General features: G+C 49.2%; 1 protein-coding gene and 1 long non-coding RNA gene across 2 annotated transcripts; both read right to left on the reverse strand.

Annotated features, from left to right (window-relative positions):
• Window positions 1–4321: 4321 nt before the first annotated feature.
• On the reverse strand, window positions 4322–9228 carry LOC148118429 (uncharacterized). Its single transcript, XR_015735943.1, has 3 exons — window positions 8904–9228; window positions 8322–8518; window positions 4322–4653 (listed from the first exon to the last, which is right to left on the reverse strand). It is a non-coding gene; the product is annotated as an uncharacterized LOC148118429 (long non-coding RNA).
• A 3188-nt stretch (window positions 9229–12416) lies between these two features.
• LOC148118430 (uncharacterized) lies at window positions 12417–17126 on the reverse strand. Its single transcript, XM_087900635.1, has 3 exons — window positions 17013–17126; window positions 12620–14354; window positions 12417–12425 (listed from the first exon to the last, which is right to left on the reverse strand). Exons 2-3 carry the CDS (start codon window positions 14309–14311, stop codon window positions 12417–12419), a joined length of 1701 nt encoding a protein of 566 aa, XP_087756761.1. The 5' UTR covers window positions 14312–14354; window positions 17013–17126.
• Between the last annotated feature and the right edge of the window lie 508 nt (window positions 17127–17634).

Genomic DNA, 17634 nt, shown 5'->3' on the forward strand with positions numbered 1-17634 from the left:
GTGGTCCTGGAAGGAAGGAGACTGTCAGAACGTCCCTCAGGTGAGTGTGTGGGCCCTGCTTTGACACACCCAGTGCTGTGTGGCCTGGAGAATGGAAACCCAGCCTCTGGAAGGCTTGATGCTGATGTCTGTAGAGGGATAGCATGATGCTGCTGTGTGTGGAAGGCTCGGTGCCCTCCCCTCGCTCAGCCAGCACTGCCTATCTACCATCTCGTGATGACCCTGTTCTGCAGTAAGCAGAAGAGGAAGCTGAGCAAAAACACTTGTCAGGGCAGGTGAGTAACAACTTTTCACTGGCGTCCAAGGAGAGGAGACTGCCGCCTTCCTGCAGGCCTTTCCCCTTTCGCAGAGAAGAAGTCACATCTTGGGACAGAGCTGAGAAGAAATGGATACCTCTGTAGGGATACTTAGTTTGTGTTTGAACCAATAAAGCTTGCCTGAAAATCAGAGTGCAGATCTAAGCTACTAGAGGTCAGGCAGTGATAGCACACACCTTTAATCCCAGAACTGGGAGAGACAAAGGCAGAGGGATCTCTGTTAGTTCAAGGCTACTCTGGGCTACAGAAGATTGAATCTGTCTAAAAGAGAAACAGCTCACACAAATGTGATCCTAGTACTTGTGAGCCCACTCCTTTAATCCCAGCACAGGAGGGATATGGCTGGGAGGAGAGAGGAATATAAGATGGGAAGAGACAGTCTGAGGACAGGATCGCCCCTTCAGTTTGAACTTTGGTCGAGGTAAAAGGTCTCTTTAGTGGCTGGCACACTGCTCTGATTCTTCAGCCTTCACGCCCTAGTATCTGACTCTGGGTGGGTTTATTTTTTTTTTTTGTTTTTTGTGTTTTTTAAGAATAATTGGAATTTGTGCTATGTACCTCTGCTGGGAGGCTCCCTTTGGAGGGTGGAGCAGAGCTCAGCTGTACCAGTGCTGAGAGCCCCAGGATTGGTGCATCTGGCGGGGAGACCACCCCTCCCCATAGCCCAGCTTCAGGTAGAGCCTGACTTCCCAACAAGTCAGGATGCCTTTCCCTAGTTGCCCGTGTCTTCCTTTCTGGGTGTACTTCTTGGATCCAGAATTCAACTTCATGATTCTCTTCTCGATGGCCTTCCAGTGCGAATTTAGAGAAGCTGTCTCCCACCAGCTCTGGGGCTCATCGCTTCTCCTAGACTCTGTCCTAAGACTCTCAAGAGTGGGGATCACCACTGCGTGCTGGTGCTGCTGACTTTATATGCGGGTGCTGGGACACAAATGTAGGTCCCCACTGTTGTCTGACAAGTACTCTGCCAACCGAGGAATCCCCCCAACGCAATCCCTAGTTCCGGTTTCTTAGTCCCTATGTTCGCCATGATTGTCACTCTCTGTGGCTCTCACGAGCTGGATGTTCCTCAGAAGGTGGAAGTCCATATCCCATTCCCCATGGTGTCTGTCTATCCATGTTGATGTGACTGTGGTCTGTGCTCTGAAAACAATGATGACCCAACATGAAGAACAATGTAGTCTTCTGCCTGTTGGTCAGAACTATAACCAAAATGCTAGAGGTTTGGCTGCATGGAGTCAGCCTGTCTCCTAGCCTTTTCGTTTCTGCCAGAGACCGTCTCTTCTGAGGCCTTCAGGGCCTCTGTCGCTAGTCTCTCTGAGCTTTGGGAATTGAAGGTGACCATGGTGTGCATTGACACTTCTCCTCCTGTGATACCGTTGCTCCAGTTTCTGACACCCCTCGGTGTGAATATCTGCTAAGAGGGGCCCAAGCTACACAACATAAGTGGCGAGCGTCCACAGTAATTTTAAGTCCAGAGGAGATCCTTCTTTCACTTCCTGACACCAGGTCTTGCTGTGGGATAACCCTTCTGTATGCTGCTGGCTGATGAAAAAGCTGATTTGGCCTTTAACAAGGCAGAATAAATCTAGGTGGGAAAGCCAAACAGGGAGAAAGAAGGGCAGAATCATGTGAGACGGGGTCAGAACCCAAGACACAAGACACAAGCAGACAGGGAAAGCCACGGCCACAGGGCAACACATAGATTAAACGAAATGGGTTAATTTAACTGTAAGAGATATTTAGTAATAAGCCTCAGCAATAGGCCAAAATTTGTAATCAATATAACCTGAGTGACTATTACTATTATCGATTGTATTTCGAGACAGGGATTCTCTGTGTAACAGTCAGTCCTAACTGTCCTGGAAGTAACTTGTAGATCAGGCTGGCCTCTAACTCACAGAGACCCGCCTCCCTCTGCCTCCTGAGTGCTGGGATTAAAGGTTTGCACCACCACCTCTCAGCCTAGGGATTAATTCAAAGCTGCTACTGGATGGTGCAGTCCAGAGAAACCTCTGTTTCCAACCCCTCCATGAAATCTGTAAAATGGTTGCGGGATCACCTTAGTCAGGAAGTGTTGCCCCAGCATGCTTCAGTGTCTGATACAGATTTGTAGCACTGGACAGATGAAGAGGGAGGCCAATGCCTGTAATGTCAGCACTTGGCAGTAGAACAGAACGAGCAGATGTTTGAGGACACGTAGGGCCTTCATTGAGCTTCAGAATGGGTCACTAGCCCTGTCTCAAAGAATCATAAATCCAAATACTTGGAGACACACCAGTCCACAAAAGTTCAGTTTATTCTTTATGATTCTTTTTCCATTCTCTCTCCTTCCTCTCTCCTCCCACCACCACCCCATATGTGTGCCTGTGTGTGTGTGTATCTGTGATTCTTCTTACATGTATACGGATGCACTTGTGTCTGTGTGTACACATACATTCCTTTAGTATATATGCATGTGGAAGCCACAGGAAAACCTCAGTGTTTGTTCCTAAGACACATTCACCTTGTTTATTTGAAACAGGCCACTCATTTACATCAGATCTCATGGTTTCTGCTAGACTGGTTATATTCACCTTTTTTTTTTTGACACAGGTCGCTCATCCATATCAGATCTCAGTGATACTTCTAGGCTGGTGGCATTGACAGTGAGACCCAGTAATCAGCATATGGTTGCCTTGCCAGTGGTGGATTCCAAGCATATGTCACCATTCCTGTTTGCCAACGGAGAGGGGGAAGACAGGAAGTCAGAATACATGCTTGCCTAGCAAGCAGTGAACGGACACCTCTCTCTCAAGCTTCCTTTGCTTTTTCAGGAGAGTGTTTCTCTGTAAACAGTCCTTGCTATTCTGGAACTCTCTTTGTGAATGCGACAGATCTTGAACTCACAAAGATCCTCCTGCTTCTGCCTAATGAGTGTGCTTCCTTTGCTTTGGTTTTTATGTTTTCCCTAGTTGCTCTGCTGTCTTTTTGTGTGAATTTCCTGAGACAGGTTGGTACTGACGGCTGGACAAGCTGAAGCAGGGACATCTAAGCTGAAGGCACCTTCCCAGGCCTCTTTTTTTGTTGCTATTGTTGTTTGGTTTTTGTTCTCTAGACCTATAAATGTTTTTCAATATGGTTTTCGGTTTACATCCCTTAAGGCCTCCTTCTCATTTGGCCATCCCAGAAACTGGTTTCTTCCCACCAGTGAGAGCCCTGGGACCACGTGACCCCGGCACAGAAGACCTTCCTAGCTACTTCCTGGACTGCTCACGTCAATGCAGTCAAGAAGCATCGGGTGTGGCCATGCTGCAGATGTGACATGTTTGTGTGCTTCAGACACAGCTACCAATAAGACATAGGTGCCCTGAAGCACGGGACTGCTTCAAGAGTCAATGCCAAAGTTTTTGTGGGAAATAGTTCTGAAAACTACCAGCCACGGTGAAATCAAACAGGATTAGAAAATCCTGACTGAGAAGTTGTGCTGCAATATTTCAATTCACTTGGGATTGGATACCATAGGTTTACATCAGTGTTGGGGTCCAGCCCCAACATAAACTATCTCCCTGGGCCAGTGTGGAGGGGTAGGAATAGTTGAGACACAGCTCATAGGGCAATATCAGGAGGGAGTCCCAGGATTCATTCAATCCTTAAGATCACCCGTGTTTATTATCCAAACAGCTTTTCTATCAAAAGGTGAACTGAGGGGAAGTTCATTAGCGTTCTTTTTCGAGGTAGGGGGACTAAAGTCACTTCCACAAGTATGGTTGCTCCTTCAGGTAGCCTGGATTAACACTTCCCAGGTGATCTCCATAATGGCAAAGAAAGAATCAGAACAATATTAGCATATCCTAATCTTTTTAGGATGGCGACATCCTGTCTGGAAGTCATGTGACCACCTTCCGTGTGGCCAGGTATGAGCTGGCCTGTAAGTTTGGCTGCCATACAATGGCCTGTATATAATGGCCTGTATAATATTGCCCCACAGGTCAGGATAAAAATCAAGTCAACATTTAATATAGTAAATAATAAACATGAATTTATTTATTGAATAATGAAATAGTACACAGGAAATTCTGTGTCTGGCCTGTGAAATATTCTTTCACCTCTGGGAGTGGAATATAGTCCTGATGTGCCAACATCAAGTGAAAACTATCAGTGTCATACTACCATGACACCACGGGAAATGGCTAGGGATGCCATTCTGTTGCCGTCCCACAGAGGCAGCTTACAACAGGTTACCCCGCTGGTCTTGATAGGTTCAAGTGACCCGTGATGTTCAGCAGAGTTATCCGAGCAGACAGACAAAAATGAAGTTGAAACCACAGTTATGCAGGAACCTTTCGCTAGAATGCTGTGGACAAAATCACAGTTATCGCAGGTTGAGAAATCGATCCCACACATAAGAACAATCATTTATGAAAGATGAAGCCTTCACCCATGTTTCTATTCCCTTTTCTTCATGCCTCCCATCTTTTGTGTGTGTGTTCATATGTGTCTTCTGGAGCACTGCCTGTGTCCACTCCCATGTGAGTAGGAGGGTCTCAAGTGTCATACTTACCTTGCTTCCTGAGACACTCTCCTTGAACCTGTGACTTGTCAGTAACTCTAGATCACCTGTACAAGGATGAAAAGGGGACTTCTCCCTTCCACCTCCATAGAGGTAGGATGATGCGCTCCCACTGGCCTTCAAGGCTTTTTTGTGGCAGCTGGTTCTGAGCCCACGCCCTCACGTTTGAAGAGCGAGCACTTGGTGGAGTGAGTTATTCCTGTCACTAGGAGGGCAATTTGATGGCTACGTTCTCATCTCATGATATCTCTCAGGAGCCTAATGTTGTCAACAGAACAAATGAATAATTGACCCTGTGTGGTGGTCAATCCCTGTTGGAGCTCTGTATGGAAAGCAAGAAGAGATTGTGATTGGATGTGTTCACGAGTGCTTGCAAGTTAAGGAAGACCAAAGGTTATTATGCATTTCCTGCCAATGGTGAGCAGCTTGGGGAATCAGAAAGGTTGGTCAAAAACCAAAAACCAAACAAAAGCAACCACATGATTTCTTGACTTGTGTGAAGATGAGCAGTGTGGATTTGCTGTCTGAAAGGGGCAGAGAAGCCACCACAAGCTTTCCTGAGGTAAGACCGAAGGGCAGATGAGGCTGGTGCCTTCGAGACCTTGAAAGGAAGTGCCCTGGCTTTATTGGATGGTGTCCCTAATGGATTCTGTAACCTTGTCTGTCAGGGACAGATTTCTTTCACATTGTCCCTGGCTAGACAGCCTTTGCTTGAGGAGAGCTGAGCAGACATGTGTGTCCCATTCTAACCTTCCATGGTGCTCAGCCTGAATTCTCTGGCCACCTGCCCACCTACCTCCCATTCAGCTTCACCACGACAGGAGACAGATCATGATGTCAGAGTCACACAGAGTTTGCTATTCCCCTGCTTTCCAAAGGCTCATGAGAAAGCTGTGAAGATCATCCTTTGCTTGATTAGATGGCTTTCCCAACACCAGGAGCTGATTGACAGGACACTCCCTAAACTCCATGATGCCCTGCGCTGGTCCAGGACTTATGTTCACATTGACTACTGTGTCTGATAGTCAGGGGCTGGAAGACACTAACGCTGAATGCCCCACCTCTTTCAGCAAGTTGGCAGAGAGGCTGTGGCATGGGTTGGTTGACGGGCTGCCACTGTGGTCAGACTTCTGTTGTCACATAAGGCAGACCACTGATGGTTTTGTATGTTGTGTCTCCCAGTGAGGATTGAGGGGTGTGCCTGTTGTTTGTTCTTTTTCTGAAACTATCTAGCCCATTCTGACCGTGTGAGGTGGTCCCGAACATCCAATTGGGTGCAGAGAGGCAAACAGGGCTCCTCTAGGTGAGGGGTTCCACAAAAGAAACTTTGTTGTGGATTTGACTGAGTGCAAGGGTCTCTTCTGTCTTCCCGACATCTTTATGGAAATGCAGGTTTGTAACTTTCAAGAGAGACAGTGGTGTCATCGGCTCTCTGAGAGAGCAAGGAGAGCAGAAGAGTGGGGACAGTGACAGTCAGAGCTCAGGGAGATGCTACCCAAGAGTTTGCTCTCCCCATCCTGGATAATATATTGCTTAGTTTGAATGAGAATGACTCCCATGGATGGACATGTTTGGATATGGAACAGGAGGTATGGCCTGGAAGGAGGAAGTGTCAGTAGGGGTCACAGAGCTTTAAGGATTCTACAGCCAAACCATTCCAAATAATTCTCTCTCTCTCTCTCTCTCTCTCTCTCTCTCTCTCTCTCTCTCTCTCTCTCTCTCTGTGTGTGTGTGGGGGTGTTGCTTGAGAATCAGTGTCAGCTATCACCTCCAGCTCCAATGTCACGACTGCCTGCCTATTGCTAGATTCCCATCAGGATGGTCATGTACTGTCCCCCTCTGCAACTGTGGAACCTTAAATAACATGCTTTCTCACTTAAGTGGCCTTGGCCACAGTGTTTTGTCAGCAGAATGGGCTAATTCAGTAAGTGAATGCTAGAATAGGTATCTGTCTGCACCAAGGTCCTATCTCAAAGGTCCTAGGGTATCTGCAAATGATTCTTGACACAGGGAGACAAGTGTCAAGGCCTCCTCAGGATGACCCGCTGACCCACTGCCCCATCAACACTAGAGTTCGGCAATGTAGGCTGCCACAGAGACTGTGTGTGCAAGCTGTGCTCAGCGGTGGCTGAGGAAGTAGACTGCTGTTTGCTAAGCTGATGCAACACCCACATTCAGAAAGACCAATGCCAGCATTCTCAGCAGACATAAAGCCCGATTCATTGGTGGATTCCGTTAAGATCAGGCTTCAGAAACTCATCTTCCACACAGAGACATTCAGAGAACTCAAACTAATTCATCACTTCAGCGCTTCTCAATCTGTGGGTCTCAACCTCTTTAGGGATCGAATGAGCCTTTCACAGGCTCACCTAAGATCGGAAACAGGAGCAAAGGTAACTGTTTTTTGGGGGTCTCCACAACATAAGGAACTGTATTAAGGTTGCAGCATTAGGAATATTGAGAACCACTGATTCAAATAATCCCCTCAGACAAGAACCCTGGATTCCCTGTCAGCTGGGAAGCTCTCGCTGACACAGAGCTGTTCACAACCTGCATGGTGACCATGAGGATTCTGCAGTCACCTCACTCAGCAAGAATGTACACAATAACACTGGCTGATACCTTGTAGCTCCATGACAGTGACTGTTTTCCCCAATCTAGACCCCGGATGTCATCACTGGACACAAAGCCGGCCAAGGATGCAGGCCTTGTCCAGCAGTGATGTTCCACAGTCCTCTCAAGTCCTAGTTACCTTTTCACAGTAGCCAGAAAAGTCCTGTAATTTTAGACAATCAGAGTGAAAGAATCATTCAATGGGATAAAAATACAACCACAGTTTCTAAACTTCTGGAACATGGGAAGGGCAGCATGGACCCTGGTGGCAGGAGGCTGTGAAGAAAAGGACGCAGATGCTACCAGATCAGCCTGTGGTTGGATAGAGCAGAAAGAGGAGGCTCCTGGGAAGGGGTTGGCTTGAACCCCCTAGGGAGGCATGGTCTTCTGCTCCTGAGTACCCATGCCCTGCACCCCATATCTCTCTTCTCCAGGGAGTTTCTCCCGATCAGCCCGCCCAAGGTCCCTGTCCTTGCCCTACCTGCTCATCTCTTTCTTCTCAACTGCGTGGCTGGAACTGGAATTTCCCATGGGCAGACTCCTCCCCTTCCCCAGCGTCATGCCCTGTCCCCCTCACTGTCTTACTGATTTTCTTCTCTCTTGCCTTGTCCCACAGACTCCTCTCCTCCTCTCTGCCCTGGATGTGGACTTCTTTACAGCTGGTTATCCATAAGGATCTTCAAAAATTAGGGGACGATTTGGTGAAGACCCCATGTCGTGTGGAACATGAAGTTGCATAACGTAGATTGCAGAAGTTGGATGGCTGACTCTTTAAAATAGGCTTCCCGTGTGTCCGACTTCTGTGTCCAGCCATAGCGCTGGGACAAGTATGAGCTTACCTTGTGGGAGCTAACAGCTCCCACTGCAGGGAGAGGAGGGGTAGAGAGCTTGTCCCAATGTTGTGTCACAAGGCATGATGTTCAGGCACATAGCTCTTAAATGTTCTGGCCTGGTACCCTCTTGTGGCTGGTAGGCCACACCAGGCCGAACAGCAGCCATGGTTTATGAACCATGGCCCCAGGCCTGTTCTTCAGACCTTGAAAGGGGACACAAACAAAGGACTCTGTTAGTGACTCTGACATAGACAGGACTCACCACTGGGCTAGCCTGTTGTTCCACAGCTCTCTACGTGATTCCTCTTGCCTAACCTGATCTCCCTACCCCAAGCCCAAACCCCTCTCCTTCCCTCCGCTGCCCCTGGTTGCATCCTCTGCTTCTCTGCTTCAGGCTCAACTTCCCCAAATCCATATAAAGGGGTAGAGTGGGAACGCTCCTTCTAGGGTCACAGACATTAGGGTTCGTATCCTATAACAGGTGCAGCATATCCTTGGCAAAAGCTAAGATCTAATACACAAGAAATCACTGGGCTTGTCTAACCGGGCTCATTGGGACTCCATTTCCCACCTCTCCCTGTCCCTCACCTGGGGGTTGGGGTTCCTTCCGTTGGGGTGAGGAGGCAACAGAAGAAACAGCAGCAGAGACGATGAATTTGCCTCCTCACCCCTTTAAGGCGCCATCTCTTCTTCTTCTTGTCAGGGTTCTGGTTTCCAGCATGCAAGTTGTCTTCACGGTCCACATTTGGGCTAGGCGGGCTGCCCACGGATTCTTCATATTCCTCCCTCTGATTCAGGAGAGGGGCCAAGGACTCCTCACTCCCCCAGGGGGAGCCAGGGATAATGATGACTTCGGGATATAGACATGGGGTCACAGGACCACCAAATGTTACATCATTCTCTGTGCCCTGGTTTGGGCCATCACCTATGGTGCCCTCATTCTCCCTGCTGAGGCCAGTGCCCCTGGTGACGTCGGGGTCTTCACTATGACTCAGGGGATCACAATAAGTTACATCAACTCCATTGCCCTCTCTTGGGCCATGGCCTGTGGTGGACTCAGTAACCATGCTGGGGCCAGGGCCCTTGGTGACCTGAGGGTCTTCATTGTGGCTCAGGGGATCACAATCAGTTACATCAATTCCTATTCCCTCTGCTGGGCCATGGCCTGTGGTGGACTCAGTAACCATGTTGGGGCCAGGGCCCTTGGTGACCTGAGGGTCTTCATTGTGGCTCAGGGGATCACAATCAGTTAGATCAATTCCTATGCCCTCTGTTGTGCCATGGCCTGTGGTGGACTCAGTAACCATGCTGGGGCCAGGGCTCTTGGTGACCTGAGGGTCTTCATTGTGGCTCAGGGGATCACAATCAGTTACATCAATTCCTATGCCCTCTCTTGGGCTCTGGTCTGTGGTGGACTCTGTATCCCTGCTGGGGCCAGGGCCCTTGGTGACCTGAGGGTCTTCATTGTGGCTCAGGGGATCACAATCAGTTACATCAATTCCTATGCCCTCTGTTGTGCCATGGCCTGTGGTGGACTCAGTAACCATGCTGGGGCCAGGGCCCTTGGTGACCTGAGTGTCTTCATTGTGGCTCAGGGGATCACAATCAGTTACATCAATTCCTATGCCCTCTGTTGTGCCATGGCCTGTGGTGGACTCATTATCCCTGCTGTTGCCAGGGCCCTTGGTGACCTGAGGGTCTTCATTGTGGCTCAGGGGATCACAATCAGTTACATCAATTCCTATGCCCTCTGTTGTGCCATGGCCTGTGGTGGACTCAGTAACCATGCTGGGGCCAGGGCCCTTGGTGACCTGAGGGCCTTCATTGTGTCTCAGGGGATCACAATCAGTTACATCAATTCCTATGCCCTCCGTTGTGCCATGGTCTGTGGTGGACTCAGCAACCATGCTGGGGCCAGGGCCCTTGGTGACCTGTGGATCTTCATTGTGGCTCAGGGGATCACAATCAGTTACATCAATTCCTATGCCCTCTGCTGGGCCATGGCCTGTGGTGGACTCAGTAACCATGCTGGGGCCAGGGCCTTTGGTGACCTGAGGGTCTTCATTGTGGCTCAGGGGATCACAATCAGTTACATCAATTCCTATGCCCTCTCTTGGGCTCTGGCCTGTGGTGGACTCAGTAACCATGCTGGGGCCAGGGCCCTTGGTGACCTGAGGGTCTTCATTGTGGCTCAGGGGATCACAATCAGTTACATCAATTCCTATGCCCTCTCTTGGGCTCTGGTCTGTGGTGGACTCTGTATCCCTGCTGGGGCCAGAGCCCTTGGTGACCTGAGGGTCTTCATTGTGGCTCAGGGGATCACAATCAATTACATCAATTCCTATGCCCTCTGTTGTGCCATGGCCTGTGGTGGACTCAGTAACCATGCTGGGGCCAGGGCCCTTGGTGACCTGAGGGTCTTCATTGTGGCTCACGGGATCACAATCAGTTACATCAATTCCTATGCCCTCTCTTGGGCTCTGGCCTGTGGTGGACTCTGCATCCCTGCTGGGGCCAGGGCCCTTGGTGACCTGAGGGTCTTCATTGTGGCTCAGGGGATCACAATCAGTTACATCAATTCCTATGCCCTCTGCTGGGCCATGGCCTGTGGTGGACTCAGTAACCATGCTGGGGCCAGGGCCCTTGGTGACCTGAGGGTCTTCATTGTGGCTCAGGGGATCACAATCAGTTACATCAATTCCTATTCCCTCTGTTGTGCCAGGGCCTGTGGTGGACTCAGTAACCATGCTGGGGCCAGGGCCCTTGGTGACCTGAGGGTCTTCATTGTGGCTCAGGGGATCACAATCAGTTACATCAATTCCTATGCCCTCTCTTGGGCTCTGGCCTGTGGTGGACTCAGTAACCATGCTGGGGCCAGGGCCCTTGGTGACCTGAGGGTCTTCATTGTGGCTCAGGGGATCACAATCAGTTACATCAATTCCTATGCCCTCTGTTGTGCCATGGCCTGTGGTGGACTCAGTAACCTTGCTGGGGCCAGGGCCCTTGGTGACCTGAGTGTCTTCATTGTGGCTCAGGGGATCACAATCAGTTACATCAATTCCTATGCCCTCTCTTGGGCTCTGGCCTGTGGTGGACTCTGCATCCCTGCTGGGGCCAGGGCCCTTGGTGACCTGAGGGTCTTCATTGTGGCTCAGGGGATCACAATCAGTTACATCAATTCCTATGCCCTCTCTTGGGCTCTGGCCTGTGGTGGACTCAGTAACCATGCTGGGGCCAGGGCCCTTGGTGACCTGAGGGTCTTCATTGTGGCTCAGGGGATCACAATCAGTTACATCAATTCCTATGCCCTCTGTTGTGCCATGGCCTGTGGTGGACTCAGTAACCATGCTGGGGCCAGGGCCCTTGGTGACCTGAGGGTCTTTATTGTGGCTCAGGGGACCACGATAGGTTACATGAATTGCAATATCCCGGCTTGGGCCATGGCCTGTGGTGGACTCATTATCCCTGCTTGCGCCAGGGCCCTTGGTGACCTGAGGGTCTTCATTGTGGCTCAGGGTATCACAATCAGTTACATCAATTCCTATGCCCTCTCTTGGGCTCTGGCCTGTGGTGGCCTCAGTAACCATGCTGGGGCCAGGGCCCTTGGTGACCTGAGGGTCTTCATTGTGGCTCAGGGGATCACAATCAGTTACATCAATTCCTATGCCCTCTGTTTTGCCATGGCCTGTGGTGGACTCAGTAACCATGCTGGGGCCAGGGCCCTTGGTGACCTGAGGGTCTTTATTGTGGCTCAGGGGACCACGATAGGTTACATGAATTGCAATGGCCCGGCTTGGGCCATGGCCTGTGGTGGACTCATTATCCCTGCTGTTGCCAGGGCCCTTGGTGACCTGAGGGTCTTCATTGTGGCTCAGGGGATCACAATCAGTTACATCAATTCCTATGCCCTCTGTTTTGCCATGGCCTGTGGTGGACTCAGTAACCATGCTGGGGCCAGGGCCCTTGGTGACCTGAGGGCCTTCATTGTGGCTCAGGGGATCACAATCTGTTACATCAATTCCTATGCCCTCTCTTGGGCTCTGGCCTGTGGTGGACTCAGTATCCCTGCTGGGGCCAGGGCCCTTGGTGACCTGAGGGCCTTCATTGTGGCTTAGGGCATCACAATCAGTTACATCAATTCCTATGCCCTCTGTTGTGCCATGGCCTGTGGTGGACTCAGTAACCATGCTGGGGCCAGGGCCCTTGGTGACCTGAGGGTCTTCATTGTGGCTCAGGGGATCACAATCAGTTACATCAATTCCTATGCCCTCTGTTGTGCCATGGCCTGTGGTGGACTCAGTAACCATGCTGGGGCCAGGGTCCTTGGTGAACTGTGGGTCTTCATTGTGGCTCTGTGGACCACGATAGGTTACATGAATTGCAATGTCCTGGCTTGGGCCATGGCCTGTGGTGGACTCATTATCCCTGCTGGTGCCAGGGCCCTTGGTGACCTGAGGGTCTTCATTGTGGCTCAGGGGATCACAATCAGTTACATCAATTCCTATGCCCTCTGTTGTGCCATGGCCTGTGGTGGACTCAGTAACCATGCTGGGGCCAGGGCCCTTGGTGACCTGAGGGCCTTCATTGTGGCTCAGGGGATCACAATCAGTTACATCAATTCCTATGCCCTCTGTTGTGCCATGGTCTGTGGTGGACTCAGTAACCATGCTGGGGCCAGGGCGCTTGGTGACCTGAGGGTCTTCATTGTGGCTCAGGGGATCACAATCAGTTACATCAATTCCTATGCCCTCTCTTGGGCTCTGGCCTGTGGTGGACTCAGTAACCATGCTCTGGCCAGGGCCCTTGGTGACCTGAGGGTCTTCATTGTGGCTCAGGGGATCACAATCAGTTACATCAATTCCTATGCCCTCTGTTGTGCCATGGCTTGTGGTGGACTGAGTAACCATGCTGGGGCCAGGGCCCTTGGTGACCTGAGGGTCTTCATTGTGGCTCAGGGGATCACAATCAGTTACATCAATTCCTATGCCCTCTCTTGGGCTCTGGCCTGTGGTGGACTCAGTAACCATGCTGGGGCCAGGGCCCTTGGTGACCTGAGGGCCTTCATTGTGGCTCAGGGGATCACAATCAGTTACATCAATTCCTATGCCCTCTGTTGTGCCATGGCCTGTGGTGGACTCAGTAACCATGCTGGGGCCGGGGCCCTTGGTGACCTGAGAGTCTTCATTGTGGCTCAGGGGATCACAATCAGTTACATCAATTCCTACGCCCTCTGTTGTGCCATGGCCTGTGGTGGACTCAGTAACCATGCTGGGGCCAGGGCCCTTGGTGACCTGAGGGTCTTCATTGTGGCTCAGGGGACCACGACAGGTTACATGAATTGCAATGTCCCGGCTTGGGCCATGGCCTGTGGTGGACTCATTATCCCTGCTGGTGCCCGGGCCCTTGGTGACCTGAGGGTCTTCATTGTGGCTCAGGGGATCACAATCAGTTACATCAATTCCTATGCCCTCTGTTGTGCCATGGCCTGTGGTGGACTCAGTAACCATGCTGGGGCCAGGGCCCTTGGTGACCTGAGGGTCTTCATTGTGACTCAGGGGCTCACAATAGGTTACATCACTTTCTATGGCCACTCCTGGGCCATGGCCTGTTCTGTCTTTAGTATCCCTGCTGGTGCCAGTACCCATCGTGACATCAGGGACTGTAGTTTGGCTTGGGGGAATACCATCCCAGTCTTCGACATCTGTACATTGACTTTTGCAAGGGCCCATAGTTTCTTTGTGGTCTTCCCCCTGGCTCAGGGCACACAGCAGAGTAAGGCCTGACCGGAAGTTGATGCTGCCCTTCTCCTGCACCTCATCCTCTCCGCTGTCATCCTCCATGTCTAAATCCTCCATGCAGGAGAAGTAGTCCTCCTCTGACTCACTGTAAAGATCAGTTTCATTCGAGTTAGTACTCTCCATCTCCTCAGAAAAATTCTGTGAGGCCGACAAAACCGGCCAGCTCTTATGCCCCAGTTTTTCCGTTTCCTCGTCCATGACCCCCACCCTGACGGGTGGGGGATGGGACCACCACAAGATTCTAGAAGGAAAAAGACAAAAGCAGGTCTAGAGAAGTTTATGGCTCTAAATGTCTAAATCATGAAAATCATCAAAAAATTAGCTACCTCAAACCTCCTAATGATACATCTTAGGGTCAGAGGTTAAAAAGAAAATAAATGTCAACCCAAACCCCAAAGCAATTATGGGAAAGCATAAGAAAGAGCAGAGACGAAATAAGTGGTCTCTTAGAGTTTGAATCAGAGACCAAAGAAACAAGGATCTGATGATTTGAAAGGATGAAGTCTGACAAACCCTTGACCTGCATCACCCAGAGAGAAGATTGAAACTCTTGAAATGTGAGACAAGACATAAAGTATGAAGGAAGGACAAGTAGGACCTAGGGAGCCCTGCGTGTGTGTGATGTGAACTGACTCTAAACAGTTGATACTCCTGTAAGCAAGAGATTTCTTGAATTATAAGAGACACTAACGTTGATAAGATGTTATTAAACCTACATAGCACTTGCTGCCTTCCAACTACTCCACCCTGAGCATGAGGATCAATTCCACATGTTATAAAACATTCACAGGGATCAATTTAGGGATGAGATGGAAAGAGAAACACAACTTCTGCTAGCAAGGACATCTCAGGACCAACAGAGTGCATGATGGCTCTTTCCATATAACAGAGACCACTGCTCCTCGGGAAGCATCAAAAAGCCACGAAGAAAGATCATTGCAAATATAGTCTTGAAAGCCAGTATAATCCTGAGGCTGAACCCATAACAACAACAACCACAACACACACACACACACACACACACACACAGGATTAAGTGTATCCCAGTGTCCTTGACCAACATTCACTTGTACATCTGTTATCAGATTCCTTGCTTCTTCACACAAATTCAAACAATCCATGACAGCTAGGATGTTTCCTATTCACAGAGAGTTCAACAGGGAATCCTAGGACAATTCTATGGGCAACTATCTAACAGGCATGTAAGGAGATCAAGTGAAGAGGTCCATACTTAGCCACAAAAACATCAACTTTTGTTGTTCTCTGAAGACAAAATAGACATGATGTTCGTACTGCAATCCCCACCCCCTTTCTGGTTCCAGAGAAATGGTGACTAGAGCTGTGCATCATTAGCTCGAATCCTAATTGAAATGGGGGACTTTGGGGCACACACCAGGGGCAGCTGTAATGTCACAGAGCAGATGAAAAGGATCCCAGGTCATTGTATACATCTATAGAAGTGTTACAGAGGATTCCTTATTTCACACAGATAAGGTTTAAAATAAGAAAAATGAAACTAAAGTAAAACGTGGCAAAAATATTTAAATGGAACAATTCAGCAAAATGAACACATAAGCAGAAATCTGTGCCTCAACAAAAAGCATTGATTGTATGTATCAAAAACAACTGAACACAAAATCCAGACAACAAAGAGGAAATCTCCCAATGTCAAGGTCCAAGAGATTAGGAGATTCCAGTTTATGAGGTCAAGTGTAGAAGTCTGGCTGCTCTCTATCCAACAAGAGTTTCTCTGCAGCATCAAGACAAACCGCAGTCTGCTGCAGGGCCTTATAGGATGAGATTTCGATAACTTCTCACAAAGGCCTTTTGTGATGTCACAGTAAGGAATGGACCAGTAACAGCAAAAAGACCAAAAGATGATTCTCTACCCTGCTCCAGGGACTACATAACTTTTGTCAAGGCTGTGAGCAAATCCCCAACAAAATACAGCTTAAATGACAAAGGGTAACCCTCTCTCAGGCTCTCAGGGGACAGGGAGGGGTGGCAGATGAGGAGCTGGGGACTTGGGAAGATAGGTCTGAAGCAGTTGGATACATGACTTTGGCAGGTCCCTGGTGTATCCAGCCACCCAATTCCTCCTGATGTCCTAGGCTTTTATGACTTCCCCAAACTGGATCAAACTGCACCTCCTGCTAGAACCCAGGCATTCAGACACATGAGAAGGTGTGAGTACCTCCCTATCAAACCTGAGCAGGACACTTTGACTTTAAGAACATAGTAAGCAGGTATCACAGTAACAAGGTAACAAGTGATATAGTAACAAGGTGGACAGACTCAGCAACTCTGTGCTGACCTTTGCTAGGGATGCGGGTATGGACTAGAGAATGAACCCATGGTGTGCCCCAATGCCCTTTGCACTAGGATGCTAAAGTTCTCTAAGTATTCTGATGACTACAGACATCGTCTCCACACTTCACACCTTCAGCTCCTTTATCTAAAACTCATATAGACGGTCATCTAAAGGATGCTAGCCCTCCCCGACACTGGGATGCTGTAATAAAATGGACTGTACCTCATGGTACACATGACATGTTTTTGGTCTTTTTTGCCGGGTGTTGGGGTGTAACATAGCAAGTGTGGAAGATAGCTACCAGGGTAGATGAGCATTTAAGTGCTCCAAAGGATCTGTGAGATAAAAGATGGCACAGGTAGATGTGGTAAATCTTCACACGGGGATGAAAGAGATGGCTTTAAAGCTTGTCCATACTAGTAAACTTTGAAAACCAGAAGTATTAAATTTAAGGAATGTCAAGGAATAATCATGCTAAAGAATAGATATACAGGACTAGTAAAGAGAAACTGAATGAAAAGCACAAATTAAGTCAAGAACCACCTCAGCGACAGAAATGAAAACCAGAAAACTGGGAAGCAAACTCACTGTTTGGATGTCAAAGCAAATGAATAGCGTCTGTTTTCGTAGATCAGTAATATCAAGGTTTATATGAATCAATATACGAGCTCAACAACACTGCACCTAACCAAGCTAGTTTCTCTGCAGAGTGAGAAGCCCCAGCCCCAGCCAGGGCCTCATGTGGGCAGAGTCTGCAACTCCTCACAATGGCTCCAGTGAGGTCATGGGGGAAATGAACCAATCACAGCTATTTACAACCCCCCCAAAAAAACCCACTTCACCTTCTGTCTCCCAGGACTGCATGGTTGTCTCACTGCCATGACCAATTCCCTGAGAAGCAGCAACATTTGTTCCATAGGTTGTGCTATGGCTCAGACTCTCAGAGGACAGGGAATCCATGTCTGGGGACTTGGGAAGATGGGTCTGAAGCAGCTGCTTACATGGCTTTGTCATGTCCTGTTGCCTCTAATGACTCAATTCCCCCTGCTGGGTTCCACCACCATGGGGCATTACAATGTTCAGAACAGCACCCCGTGTTAGAGACCAGAAATCCAGAGAATTGAGGAGGTGTGAAACCTCTCCCACACAAACCTTGAGGACATTTGGACTTTAATAACAGCAGCAGTACCAACAAGAGTGGACTCAGCCG

The sequence above is a fragment of the Myodes glareolus genome, chromosome 22, assembly GCF_982192425.1.
Source record: "Myodes glareolus chromosome 22, mMyoGla1.1, whole genome shotgun sequence".
NCBI lineage: Eukaryota > Metazoa > Chordata > Mammalia > Rodentia > Cricetidae > Myodes > Myodes glareolus.